The sequence below is a fragment of the Camelina sativa genome, chromosome 16, assembly GCF_000633955.1.
Source record: "Camelina sativa cultivar DH55 chromosome 16, Cs, whole genome shotgun sequence".
Lineage (NCBI taxonomy): Eukaryota > Viridiplantae > Streptophyta > Magnoliopsida > Brassicales > Brassicaceae > Camelina > Camelina sativa.
This window is the reverse complement of record NC_025700.1, coordinates 1,368,993-1,382,548: the sequence shown is the minus strand read 5'-3', so window position 1 is coordinate 1,382,548 and position 13,556 is coordinate 1,368,993. Positions and strand designations below refer to the sequence as shown.

The window sequence follows — 13,556 nt, the reverse complement described above, 5'->3', positions numbered from 1 at the left end:
GTGTGAACAGCGACAGCGTGGGGTGCGATAACTGCTTTAGGTTGGGAATCATCTGGCTCTCCGGTCCAAGACTTGAGGTTGAGAATACCTATATATATAGAGGTTTCATGTGAGATGGAGAATGATTGAGGATGAAGGAGCATAAGAGTGTAATTAAGTTACCTGAGGATGACGACTCTTTAAGGTGTTTGAGATCAAATATGGCTCCACAAGCTGCACTTGCGTCTTTCTGTAACTTATGAGATCCAATAAGATTGTAATCCCAGCTTCCATCTTTGTAGCCTTCACTGAGGAACAGTTCCATGTGCCTAGCATCAAGTGTTTGCATTGTTCCTACACAATAAATAGAAACACTCTCAATTGTAATTTCGTTATACTAAATAGACTGACATAAAATACTAAAGTTTCAGCAACAGATTAGAGTTGGTTAGTGTCTTTTACCATCACATGTACTGAGGTCACAAACAGGGCAACGCACAAGCTGTAAATCTGGAAAATAAGATAAGTCATGTTACAGTTTTTTTCCTGTAGTTGACAAGTTTCTGCAGGTCATGAAAAAGAAAAGTTTGTTACCTGCAATCCAGATACCACCTTTGATGTCGTTGATGACACATGAACCACTGGATTGTAACATTCGTTCTATGGTTCCATCCCTTGGGACTTTGAGATGACCACTCAAACTCTCAGTCAGGAGTGAGCTTCGAGAGTCAAGTAGAAAGGCACCAATCCGCATCCAATCTATAATTACAGTGTCAAAACCAGATAGAAATGAGGCTGTGATCATCAAATGAAGAAGTTCAAAGTCAAAAGAGATCTGGACATGCATGGTCGTTAATATCAGTTTCCATAGAGAATAAATAAACATATGGCCTGGTATCTATAATGAACATGACTTTTTGACAAATCAGTAGACTATGAGTATGATGAACCCAACCCTATCCAGGGACTAACCAATATGCTTCTTCTTCTGAACGGTTTATATACCCAACAAAAATTACATAGAAGACCGTTAATCACGATAATTTATTTCAAATCTGAATAACGAACATTTACTTTTTATTTATTTATTTTTGCATATACTTTCTTTGTTCACAACTTCGTTAATGAATTACCAGTACAACAACAATCTATGCTAAGAAGAATATTCATTAAAAAGTTAAAATCTATATAAACCAAACCAGTAGTGAGCGTGAACAGAACAAGATACAACTCTGAAACGCATTTACATTCTTCTTAAACTTAACTTGTCGTGGGAACGTTGTTTAACCTTACTTTTTTGTAAGCTTTTCTTAGTCTTCGTCAAGCCTTACAAAAGATACTAAGCATAAAAAAAGACAGTTAGAGAGAGAGAGAGATTGTGGCGTGAAGGAGGATACGGGTCACTAAGGATCTGTAGACCTTTTGATGGTAAGTTCTGCTCTGAGATGGAGAATGCCATTGATGAAGTATTGACTATCCTCTACGATAAAAGACGTCCACGCTATCCCAAACAGGTTTCTGTAACCAACTGCTTTACCTCCTGTGAACGTGTAGTTCCCTTTGTATTTGCTTATGAAATCTTCTGCAGGCTTTGACCTCGCCGAGAATTCATAGTCCACTCCGAAACTCACTGACCCTTTCTCCTGCATCCCTAAGAACAGCCCGAAGCAGTGGAACGAGCTCTGTTGGTCCATGTTGCAGTGAGCTGAGAGGAAAAACCCTTGACCTCCTAAGTGGAAGGCCTGCGAATACACTCTACCCGATGGGAACAATCCTGCGCATTCTTCTCTTTTCAGGTCTAGGTAGACTACGCACTGCGGTCTAGGGAGCTCAAACTCCACGACTTTGACGGGTCTGTATTTGTACGCCCTCTCTATGAGGCGGCGGTTCAGGGATGCGGATTCTTCCGCAGCTAGGCTACGTTGTCTGTGTGGGGCTTCTGCTTTGAAGAACAGAGCTTCTAGAACAAGCTTTGATGCTATTTCATGCTCAAAGTCACTGCAAGTCAGTACTTTCTTCAGCTTCCGGCATGTCATGAATGGGAAGCGGATGGAGAGTGCAAGGCGTGACCCGAGAATCTCTCTTCGCTCTTCCAAACAAGGGTATTGTGCTCTTGCCCACTTCAAGATAAAATCATAAACTGCATCCTCTGATGCAATTTGCAGATCATCGCTTGATAGAATTGCCTCAATCCCTGCTAAAGGTAGAGACATAACCTCCTCATGAAACCTGCAAAAAAAAATGTTCAACCATGACTTACAAGAATCGACCACACAATCTCGTGTGTTTTCATACTTCCTGATTACAGTAAAAATACATGGAAATGCAGTCGTCAAAACTATGTTATAGGTAGTTTCAGGTGGTCTTACTTGGTAATATCCTTGTAGCGGGCAGCAAGGAACTGTTTTGCAGCATCAGTTAAAGGCTGAACAGCTTTGGCCATTAGAACACTAGAAGGAAGCTCGAGATAGAGCAACGCAGACTCAGGAGTCATAGGCATATTGCGGAGAAGTCTACTGCAGTACCTCATGCAAGAGGCAACTTCAAACTTATCAGCAGCCATCAGAACATCTAATAAGGCAGGTGCTGTGGTGACAGATACCGCATTGCTATACATAAAGTTTAAAAGCTCCATCAAGGCAGCTTCCTCTGTTATACACACACAAAATAGGATATGTATGTAAATCAACTATAATGCTAATATGGATATCCAAATTACTCTTAAAAAATGAAGGCTTTAAATATAGTCACCAAAAAACCATATACAGTAGTATGTGTAACTAATACACAACGGAAGAACAAATGTAAATCTGTCTATAGTCTGGCAAAGTAATAATGCGTTCAGATATGTATGGCTCATACGAATCACAAAAGCCAATAATAGCTTGGGTTGCAATGGCGTACCTGATGCATTAATTCTAAGGGTAACATGCCTTTGCTCAGATTCTCTCATTCCATTGGAGAACAACTATAAAGATTTCGAGAAGAAAAGAAGAAAACAAATGGATTAAGAGTAAGAGTAAGATACATATGAGAGCAAAAGGAACATGAATGAAGAGAACCTAGTGATATATATACCTTGTAAAAGAAAGGGCTTTTGGCAGCTAATATAGGAGAGCTAATATGAAGTTCTTTGACCCTAACAACAGTAGAACAATCCATTCCCCAGTTTGGCTCACTAGACGTTTCATCTTCATCACCTTTTCAACAAAATAACATTAAAAAAAAAAAACCTGAAGCTCTTCCTTGTGAAGCTAAAAACTATATATTCAAAGGAGGAAGTTCTCTGCTTATTATACCTGATAAAGCCTCTTGTTCTTCAACCATTGCCTCTCCTTCATCATCAAGATTGTCACCACCAGGACATCCATCCATGTCAGGTTGCTCATCGGTTAAAATCTGCTCCTCAGGACATGCCACAATGTCTGAAACGGTGACTACAAATTCAAATTCAAATTCAATAAAAACCCTAAACAAAGCAAAAAGCCATAAGAACAATAAGGACATACCACCAGCAGCAGATTCCTTCTTGATGATATCTTCTCTTCTTCTCTTACGATGACGAGCCCAATCAGCGATACTCGTACACCCTTCAACGTCGGACCTAGAATCAGAAGGACCACCCATGATCTCGATCCGGAGCAAGCGATCAGAGAAGTTACTGTCATTAAAAGCGAATCCAAAATCGCCGTCGGAGGAGGAAGATGAGCCATGTCCATGACGAGAGAAATCAGAAGAATCCATCTGGGTTTTGGGATCGAACAGATCCGTGTTTTCACTACCTCTCATTCGCAAAAAGACAGTTCTCCTTTTTCATTTCTTTTGCTTTTGTGTGCTTCAGCCGGAGAAACTGATCGGAGAACTTTTTTGGAAAGAGAAAAGCTGAACGAACGGCTTTCAGACGAAAGGCTACGAAGAGAAGAGACCGACCCACCCAAGTGACCAACAAGACTACTACTACTTACTATTTCTTTCTTATCTTTGTAATAACCGGTTCTGATTCGGTTCGATTTCATGAACCAATAATCAATCCTCCGGTTTTCTCTCTAGTGGCTGCTGCTACAACATTTTGAATTTTATTTTATGATTAGGAAATTAGAAACGTAAAAATTAATAAGTTTTGAATTTTTATACGTTTAGTTCCTAATTTTTTGTCTACGAAAAATCCGTGGAAAAAAAGGAAACAATATTTCAAAATCTATTTTTAGAACGTTGAAAATTCGGGTTTAGTTTTAATTCTTAGGAATCGAGCTGTGTGTTTTTGAAGTATTCGTTTGGAGAGAAGTCTAGTGGGCACTATGTGTGGTCAATTTCAGATGGTTGGTCCAACCCAGCATGTTTTTTTTTTTTTTTTATATATATCGATTTAACATCCCATCCAGAGTTTAACTCGTTTAATGCTTGTTACTGTTTTGGAAGCCATCGTTGGTTTTAAAAATTAAACAGCAATAAAACTAATCGTGCTTAATGGTGTGTCATAATCATGTTTTGTCTTCTATGTTCCCTTTTTCGTGTTTAGGTCTTAACTCTCAACTGATAATTAGAGGCTAATTCTCTAATTTGATTTTATTATTATTGATGTGATAGCAATGACACACATCATCAAGAAAAAAAAAACATGTAGAACCCCATACATATCATATCATACCGTCAATTTTTTAACACGAGCTATTTATGAATCAACTAACGAGGGACAGTTTATTCCATTTTCAAAAATTAAAAGGCTATCAAACTCGAAAACAAATGTGACCCCCTAAGAAAATTATAAAAAGAACGAATTTATACGTTATATATAAAACAATATAGATAGATAGCTGTTGTCCATTACCCGTAAACCTAACACTGCCAAACCTGACAAATCCCATCACGTAAAATAGGTCCCAATTTAAAAAAAAAAAATACTACAAGTACAAAAACATTTAAAACCAAATTTACAGCTATAGTAGTAGTACGTAAAAACAGATATACATTAAAATTCCTTATTATTATAATTTAACTGTAAAAAAATAAAACAAAAAGTACAAGATTCATAAATTTATCCTCGAGGAACAGCAACAAGACAACCCTTCAGTTTCAGTATCCGACCCATTTACTTGAGATATTGTGGGCCACCCAATGTCACAAAACCAAGAGAGATAAAAAAAAGGATTCGATTGATCAAAATAAAAGTATCTGGGGCTCATTCATAAATCTTATAATTTATAGAGTACCAAATTGCAAATAAATAATACATTTTTCCAATATAACATAAAAAAAACATTACCGTCCAATCATCTCTCATCAAAGCCGCCGGCGATTTTCTCTGTGCAAAAAACAATCCAGTAGAGATATTAAAAAAAGGAACTCCAAGACGTTACTATGGAGCAATCTCGAGTCTTGGTTCGAAGCAAAACCCAGTAAAAAGCTGAAGAGGAAACTTCTTGGTAACAGGACATTTCTGAGACCATTTCCAATACTTGAGGTTCATGTCGAACGTGAGTAGCGCTGGAGATCCATAACTTTGAATGTAAACCATATCATCAGTACCACTACTAGCGAACACGTCGTCGAATTCACCAAAACCTTGGAAGAATCTTTGAGGCATTTTGGCCATCTCTACCCATTCTTTACCTTTCAAAACCCAAATCCCAATTCCTTTTATAACCTCTGGTCGATCGTGTTTACCTATTCCTCCAACGATCACTAGCCTCTCTCTTAGATTCATCAGTCTCCCGCAGGTTAAAGAACACGGCATTGGTACGAAACTCCTCATCAATGAGGATGATGATCCGACTGAGGAGGATACATTGGTAGCTATCAAGCCGTGGCGATGATCAGAGCCTCCCGTTGAGTAAATCAAGAAGTATAGAACACCGTCGCAGATCACACTCTCGTTTCCTCCTCTCCATCCGGATAAGACATCAGTTACTGAAGTTGTCCAAGTCATTGTTTCTGAGCTGTAGAGATGAATAGAGAGATCCCACTGGAAGAAGTTCCCTGGAACTTGCTTCGATTTCACTATCGAGACTAAGTAACTCCTCTGTGTACGGTTCACCGCTCGGTTTGCTTGGCTTGCTCGGTTCACGCAGGTTGACATTGCGGTGTAATCTGTTGATCTGTGACCAGGAGGTTCGAGAAGTCTTCTCCATTGTTTGGTGATTGGATTAGAGACATAGATCTTGTTTCTGCAGTCGTTGTCCATGAAACAAACCAATCCACAAGAGGATGCAACAAACCAGTTCGATGTCTCGATACAAGGGAGATCGAAACTGTACCATTTCCGGATAATGGGGTCATAAGCATAACCCGATGGGTCATCAGTGCTAGTGAACATGAAGTACCAAGGCCTTTGAGGAACCGAGTTGTTGGAGAAATTCCATAAGAACCTTCGTGAAGACACAATCTCGTTCCATCTTTTGCAGACAGTGCCAGCTCTGAAGATGCTTGCAATGGGGAGAAACGAGAGGATGCGTTCTAGTAAATCATCGGGGAGAAGTGAATCCATTGAAAAGGTTTCGACTTTGTTGGTATCATCATCGCTCTGTTCAGAGTATGATGATTCAGCTTCAGGGACATATGTAGTAATGTAGCTGTAGGGATAATTAGTCCAAGACGTTTCAGCTGCTTCCATTCTCAAAAAGCCACTGAAACCACACAAATAATAAAAGCAATTTATAACCTTTTGTTCACATCCAAATACATAAATCAAAAGACAAGACCTTTTGAACAAGATTTGCTTTAAGGAGACATGCATAGTATCAAATCGAAAAATGCAGAAGATGAAGAATTTGGAAAGATAACAACAACACTACTAATAGTATTCAGACATAGTCAAAGTACTGAAGCAATACATGTTTTCAGACAGAAACCAAAAAGATTATTAAAAAAAGAGAGAAAAGGAGAAAACTTGTGTCATCCTTTCAACGTAAAGATTCGAGTGATGAGAGAAGGAATACAAAATTTCGATATTAGTTAGGTGTTACAACAACAACAAATAAAATAAAAATCTACGTTTTTTTTTGGTTTATTGGAAATGAAATTAGGCTATACGGATACATCAATCGAATCGAATCGAACATCAGGTAACAAGATACATCATAGATACCAATCACAGAGTATAAACAAACACGGAACTACAGATCAATGAAACCCACTCACAAACAAAACCAAAGAAAGAGACAGTGAAATCAAAACATAAACTAATCTCGATTCACTAAACACACCTTCGATTTAAACCGAAGAAAATGAGATTTGCGAGACGAAATGCGGGTTTCGTGGATCTCGGTTTCCAGAAAGATGAGATTTTTCTAGGAACGGAAGATGGAAAACGAAATGGGTTTCTTTCGGTTTTGGATTTGTCAAACAAGAGAGTAAGAATGAGGTTCACCAAAAACAGAACAGAGAGATTGCGATTTGAGGAAAAATCTGGTCTTTACAGAGAGAGGAGAAGAAGAAGAAGAAGAAGAGACGTTTCTTGGTTCGATTGTTAAAATAGTGAATGAATGACAAAAAGAAGATTTACAGACAGAGACGAAAGATAAAAACACAACCGGAAAGGGAAAGACAAAAGAAGAAGAAGAGAGAGCAAGCGCGAGCAAGAGAGAAGACAATACGTTTTTTTGCTCTCTCTCTCTTTTAATTTTTATTTTTTGAGGCCAAAAAGGGTTTTAAATAGCTAAATTCGATTACAGTGCAGGCGCGTGCCCGAGCGTGTTATTTAACTTAATTTTTTAAATAAAAAATAGTAAAATATAGTATTAATATTGGAACTATTTTGTAAAAGAAAGAAAAAAAATAGTTCATGGGAACTTACAAAAAAAAACCACAAAAACTTTCATAACACCAATAATAATGCTGTCTTACTCATCAACCAGCTTTTTGTATATCAAAAACATTGTTATAGTGCTCTTAAGTAGAAAACACCAAAGACCATATACTGTATGTATTTTTTTTACCTTACACTCATGCCCTAATATATACTACTAGTTGTTTGATTAGTTTTATTTAAAAACTTATCGGATTAGTGATATATAGGACATATATCAATACAATAGTAGAAATTAGTCTAACTGTAGGATATCAATACAAGCGTGTACATCTCCGCATCTTGTTTTGTTTGTAAATAACTTCCCACCCAATTGGTTCGTTTGAGCTGATCCGCTGTAGACAAAAAAAATTAATTGGCAAATTACTACCAATAACCGTTGTGTAAAGAGTGATAATTAATCGTTGTCAAAAAAAAAAAGAGTGAAAATTATAAAAAAAGTAGAGTGTTTATTAATTTGGTATCTACTCTCGCAACCAGAGAGGGTTAGCTGAAAATGACATACAACATGAGGTAACCTTTTTGTCTTTTTTTTGGGTTATATATATATTTTTGAAAAAAAGATTAATTATTTGTGAAATGAATGAATAAATAAACAAATCAAAATAAAAAATTGAATTATTAATTCCATTAGTAATTATACTTTGCTTTTCAAACACTGAAAGGTCTGTCTCTCTACTTTCCTTAGCCTAGACTTCTCGCAGTTTCTCAGTGGCCTGTCCTTTACCTAATACACTCACTCTACCAAAAATAAAACAAAATTAAATCAAACACAAAAATTAAATATGTACAAATTATTAATTTTTTTAATTTTTTCGTCATGTGCACTAACTAGATTTAACGTGTAAAGCTATGTATCGATCTCAGCTTCATACGCATTACTACTTTCTTTCTTCTTTCGATCATATGCCCTTACCCTTTATAGTTATGTAGCTACTTCGATATTTATATTCCATAGAATTTTAGACAAATGCGTTTAATTAGTGGCTAAGATCACATTGCTCGTTATATGCCAACTTTAACAAAATTGGATCTGTGTTGTTGTCTATGTTTTTGAGATCTGAGTTCAATTTTAATGAGCATGTTACTAAGCCCATTACCAAAGATGATATATATAGTTCTTATGGCCGATTGATCATGTTTATATAAATGTTCGGTTGGTAAACATATATATATATTGGCAATTGTTTTTCAGCGTAAGCAAGTAGGAATTTTATGGAAATGCAAACTAAATTTGTTTTGAACTGTTTTATTGTTAAACTGTGAATGTATGTATGTACCTAATTTTTTAATTAAAGAATGTAGTTAAGGAGAAATGAAAGAAACGAGTGGAAATATCCAAAAGAATATACCATGCAAATATAACCTTTAATTTTTTGATAAATCCAAAAATCAAAGCATATACCTAATATACTATGTACTGTAGTAATGCATCGTCTTAAATATTATTGTTATCGTTTTATACTTAAAAGCACCGAAGATTCAAAATACTTCATTTTCATGAATATGGCACTTGTTTTTTTTAAAAAGGAATTGAACGTATACAAATTCCAAATTGCTATGTTGTTATAGGGATCGCTGATCTAATACGTATGCCTCACTATGTGAAATCCATCATGGCAAAAGAAAGTGTATCCAGTGTAAATTAACAAATTCACAACAAGCATGAAGCATATGGAAGTATATGTTTGTTTCATTAAGTATATAACTGTATTGTAGATAGTAGTAGTAGTAAGGCATAATTTTTATTAACTTGCAAAAAAAAAAGTACAAACTTATGGCTCTGACTGGTAACATGATTTATTGAAGTTGAGTTGCAAAAAAAAATATTATAATTCGATGTAAGTTGCAGTAAAATTTATGTGGTAAAAATAGCAGTTTGATGTAATGAATCGCTGTAAAAATCTGATTTATTAATCTTATCAAAATTACTGACTGATGACATTTTTGTGGTAGATGTTGCAGTATGTATTATTTGATTATAATTATTAAAAATATTAGTGAATATATTTCACAAAATTTTAAAAAATAAAAGAAATAAAAATATTTAAATAATAAAATAATTTTAATATACAAAAAGTTAACTAAACTTCTTTGTTACATTGCAAATTAAAAAAATTAAGTACATGCATACCATAATATTTACAATCTTATCATATTTAGGTCTATGCCTATTTTCATTTCAAATGATAATAAAAAATAATAATTTAGGAGAAATAAAATAACTAATTAAAAAAGTTATCAAATAAAAGAAAAACAGTAAAAATTGTTTTTATTGATATATGAATTAAATAAAAACAAAATGAATATTTTTTTTGTATTATATAACTGAATTTTCGTTTTTTTAATTAAAAAATAGATAACTCAACTTACCACATCTTAACTCATGAAAATTTCAATGATGTTGAATAATGTTTTGAGTTAACAATTTTACAGAGGATATAACTCAAAATTGTAATTCAACCATAACACATTGTAACTCAAACTCAACTTTAATTATTTTTAGTTTTGTTGTTGATTGGTAACATTTTTGAATAATCTATGAGTTAAGTCCATAACTCAACTTAACTCAATGGTAACACATGTTACCAATCAAAGCCTATATGTAAAGCATCTAACTTGTATATACTTCCTTTTTTTCTTTTATTAAACCCAAACTAATCTTAGAGAGTAGAGGCAGTAGTCAAATCGTGTTTAGGTATATGAATTAATAGTATGTATAAATTAAAAACAACAATTTTTTCTTCTCAGAAGAACAAGATTACGATGTGAAGATTATTGGAAGATCTAGCAGGATCAATATGCACTAATCAATTTGGCCCATTTGGTGGTCCGTGTAAAAGCTATATAAAAACACAGAAAGTAATAAATTAACAATATATAGAGAGAAGAAGATAGTGGCAAAAACTAATTTGTCACTGACGGTCCGTTATGGACCGGCTTTGGTCTTTCTGCCAAAGGTACCTTTGTGCACATTAAGTCACTTCTCACTTTTCATTCTTTACATTTATGGAGCAAACATGCACACACAGTCACAGACATACAATTTCTATATAATAACTGATCATAGCTATGATAAACAATTTGTTTCTTCTGAATTATGAACGAATTTAAGATCCTATATGCTGACTTCACATTAAACTCACAGTTGTTAAGAAGAAAATTGTTCTGCAGATATTTTATAACTCGACAACGAAAACTAATGTTAAGTTTTTGACCATGGCACATTCATATGTCTAATATACCAACATATGATATGAATTAGGTATTGTAACATAATCGTGAGAAGTCCAAAATAAAATCAAAAAGAGGAATGATTGTGGAAGTGGACTAATCTTTTGCTGTTTTTGTGTGTGTTTTATGAAAAGTGGAGTAAACTTAAAAGTCACACTAAGACATGATGATGTTCTCTTCTTCTGCTCCACATTTTGTTGATTCCTTTTTTTTTTTTTTTTACTGTTTCTCTACCACGTTTGCAGCTATTTTAAACTGTTCTCTCTCCCTCTCTCCTAGTTTTATAGATAAAGACTGGTCGGGTCTCTTTTTTCCCGAAAAAAAAAGACCGGTCTGGTCTCTTTTTTCCCGAAAAAAAAAGACCGGTCTGGTCTCTTTTATGAAACTAACCACCAAAGGTTTTCGAAGGCTTATCCGTGTAGCTTCTCTTCCTCATTTGTAATCTACGAACCTGCCAAATTTCACCACAGGATCAGTGGATCACTGATTACTAGAGGAAACAAGCTTTGCCTCATAATCATTAATCTTTGGAAAGATGCACTAGTTCAGAACACTATACGCTTTTATCTCGTCTTCCTCGGCTTAATGTGTTCTTTGTGATTGCAACACATATGATCTTTTAACAAACAAAAAAAGTGATTGCAACATATGATCATTCCGAAAATATATTGTATGTGTATTCTTCTTTCGGACCATTAACGATACCCATGTAATCACGGGCTTAGGCCTGTAAAAAGTGGTGCATAACTAAGCCCATTATTTGAATACCAAAAAAATATAGTACAAGTTTTAAATAAACCTAAAAAGCCTACATCTTTGCAACGTTTCGTGGTTTCGAATCACACAAAGACCGATGATCTTTTAAAACCTTTATACAACTAGTAGTATAAGGTACAAAAGGATATGAAATAGCATCCACACACGTAACGATGTAAACACGACAAAACATTGAAAAGGCCAAAAAGCCGCAAAACCACAAAGTCGCAGGCATCAAAAAGAGCCATGTGAAAGAAACTTACAAAAATGTAATAAATACTAAGAAATAAATCATTATGATACGAAGAGTTTTAATCTAACAGTAAAAAAAAAAAATTAAATCTCGATTCAATTTTCTCTTCAATCTAAAAAACATCTCTTCTTCCCCAATAGTAAACATAATAACGAAGTTCAAAGATTCAAAAAAGCATAATAATAATAATAAAAAAAACATATCAAATTAATCAAAAGCTTTGATTAAATTTTAGCCATGGGTATTCAAAGCTTCCCAAACCAAGTTCTTAACCACAGGATTAGCCGCGTCTCTAGCTTGATAAGCTGCTTTCTTCAAAGTACTAATGGTCAACACATTCGCATCAAACCACGAGAGACTCCTGTACGGGAGATTATGCTTCTTGCAAAGCTCTTGAACCACCGGCGAAACTTTCCGGAGATGGCAACGAGGCATGCGAGGGAACAAATGATGCTCCAGCTGAAACTGCAACCCACCGTAGAACCAATCCATGTACGATCGACACGAGATGTCTATCGTTCCCGCCGCTTGTTTCTCGAACCAGTCGCTGCCTGTTGGTGGACCGACGTAGACATCAGCGGCGAAATGGTTAAGCGTGAACTGAATGTGCTGTAGCGCCGTGACGGCGAAGCTAGTGAATACGAAGAAGAATCTCTCCGGCCAGCTTGGTAGACACGAGACCAAGAGCGGGAACCAAGTCCAGAAGACTAAGATCCCGGCGAAGTTTAAAGCGCGATCTGGTACTTCACGTCTGGAGAAGAGTAAGAGGAACGTTTGAATGAAGAGATTGATCCTTCCGAAGCACATGACCGGATAATAAGTGAAGTGCTGGTAGCTGACCAAGAACCTCGCCACCGGATCGAAGGTGAGTTTCCGATCGTAGAAGCGTGAGGTCAATGAGGTGAAGAACTTGGTGGAGACGGCGAAGACAGGGATGTGCTGCAGATCTGGATCGTAATCGAGGCTGTTACAAGCGAGATGATGAGCATTGTGAGTCCATTTCCACCAAGCGATCGAGATTCCGGTGAGACAGTTACCGGAGAGAAGCTGAGCGAATCTGTTGTAAGATTTGTTGGACATGATCACGTAATGGCCAGAATCGTGGCCAATGTAAGCGCTCTGGATCCAGAGGAGACCGAGAAGCGCGGCGGCGATCTGGTGAGCGAAGACGGAAGAACAAGCCAAAACGCCGTAGAGAACACCGACGAACATGGCGGCGATGAAGGATAAAGTGTAGAGAGTGACGTGTCCTTTGTTATCGAAGAGACCGAGTTTACGAAACTCGGCGGCCATACGACGGTAATCGCGGGAGACTTGGGAGACCTCGAAGTCTTTGATGTGGTAACCGGTGAAGAGGTTGTCGAGATGGTGCCAAGCTGTACCGGGATGGAATGCGATGAAGGCGTCGGTTACGTCTTGGCCGACGAGGTTGAGGATGACGGTGTCGCCTCCGGGATGAGATTTAATCCAATCGGAAACGTTGTAGACTTTGCCTTGTATCGCGATCCATAGATCTCCAGATTTGTTGTG

General features: G+C 36.3%; 3 protein-coding genes and 1 pseudogene across 6 annotated transcripts in view; all 4 read right to left on the bottom strand.

Moving 5' to 3' along the window:
- LOC104753221 overlaps nucleotides 1-826 on the bottom strand; it is a 2,219-nt pseudogene extending 1,393 nt beyond the window's left edge.
- Nucleotides 1,129-3,941, bottom strand: LOC104749208 (BTB/POZ domain-containing protein POB1-like). 3 transcript variants are annotated; one of them, XM_010470797.2, is made up of 6 exons: nucleotides 3,489-3,941; nucleotides 3,279-3,416; nucleotides 3,058-3,179; nucleotides 2,884-2,947; nucleotides 2,349-2,628; nucleotides 1,129-2,208 (listed from the first exon to the last, which is right to left on the bottom strand). In XM_010470797.2, exons 1-6 carry the CDS (start codon nucleotides 3,766-3,768, stop codon nucleotides 1,383-1,385), a joined length of 1,710 nt encoding a protein of 569 aa, XP_010469099.1. In that variant the 5' UTR covers nucleotides 3,769-3,941; the 3' UTR covers nucleotides 1,129-1,382. The 3 variants fall into 3 exon arrangements, with proteins under 3 accessions (XP_010469099.1, XP_010469101.1, XP_010469102.1); XM_010470799.2 differs by having other exon boundaries at nucleotides 3,279-3,404; XM_010470800.1 differs by having other exon boundaries at nucleotides 3,279-3,378; nucleotides 3,489-3,657.
- LOC104749207 (F-box/kelch-repeat protein At3g61590-like) lies at nucleotides 4,997-7,572 on the bottom strand. The gene is made up of 2 exons (XM_010470796.2): nucleotides 7,182-7,572; nucleotides 4,997-6,602 (listed from the first exon to the last, which is right to left on the bottom strand). Exon 2 carries the CDS (start codon nucleotides 6,587-6,589, stop codon nucleotides 5,336-5,338), a length of 1,254 nt encoding a protein of 417 aa, XP_010469098.1. The 5' UTR covers nucleotides 6,590-6,602; nucleotides 7,182-7,572; the 3' UTR covers nucleotides 4,997-5,335.
- The window catches only part of LOC104749205 (delta(8)-fatty-acid desaturase 1-like), an 8,455-nt gene continuing 6,844 nt past the window's right edge, over nucleotides 11,946-13,556 (bottom strand). Inside the window, exon 2 of one of the 2 annotated variants that reach the window (XM_019238555.1) lies at nucleotides 11,946-12,579. In XM_019238555.1, coding sequence (XP_019094100.1) covers nucleotides 12,258-12,579 — 322 coding nt within the window. In that variant the 3' untranslated portion in view covers nucleotides 11,946-12,257. Of the gene's footprint in view, nucleotides 13,541-13,556 lie in introns of both variants that reach the window. The other variant, XM_010470795.1, reaches the window with a different exon arrangement.

What these genes read in the sequence shown, in the direction of transcription:
- LOC104749208 (XM_010470797.2), bottom strand. Translation starts at nt 3,768, where the DNA reads ATGAGAGGTAGTGAAAACACGGATCTGTTCGATCCCAAAACCCAGATG. An exon ending in AAAGCCCTTTCTTTTACAAG is followed by an intron (nt 2,948 to 3,057) that starts GTATATATATCA and finishes AAATCTTTATAG; the next exon opens with TTGTTCTCCAATGGAATGAG. An exon ending in CCTTAGAATTAATGCATCAG is followed by an intron (nt 2,629 to 2,883) that starts GTACGCCATTGC and finishes TGTGTATAACAG; the next exon opens with AGGAAGCTGCCTTGATGGAG.
- LOC104749207 (XM_010470796.2), bottom strand. Translation starts at nt 6,589, where the DNA reads ATGGAAGCAGCTGAAACGTCTTGGACTAATTATCCCTACAGCTACATT.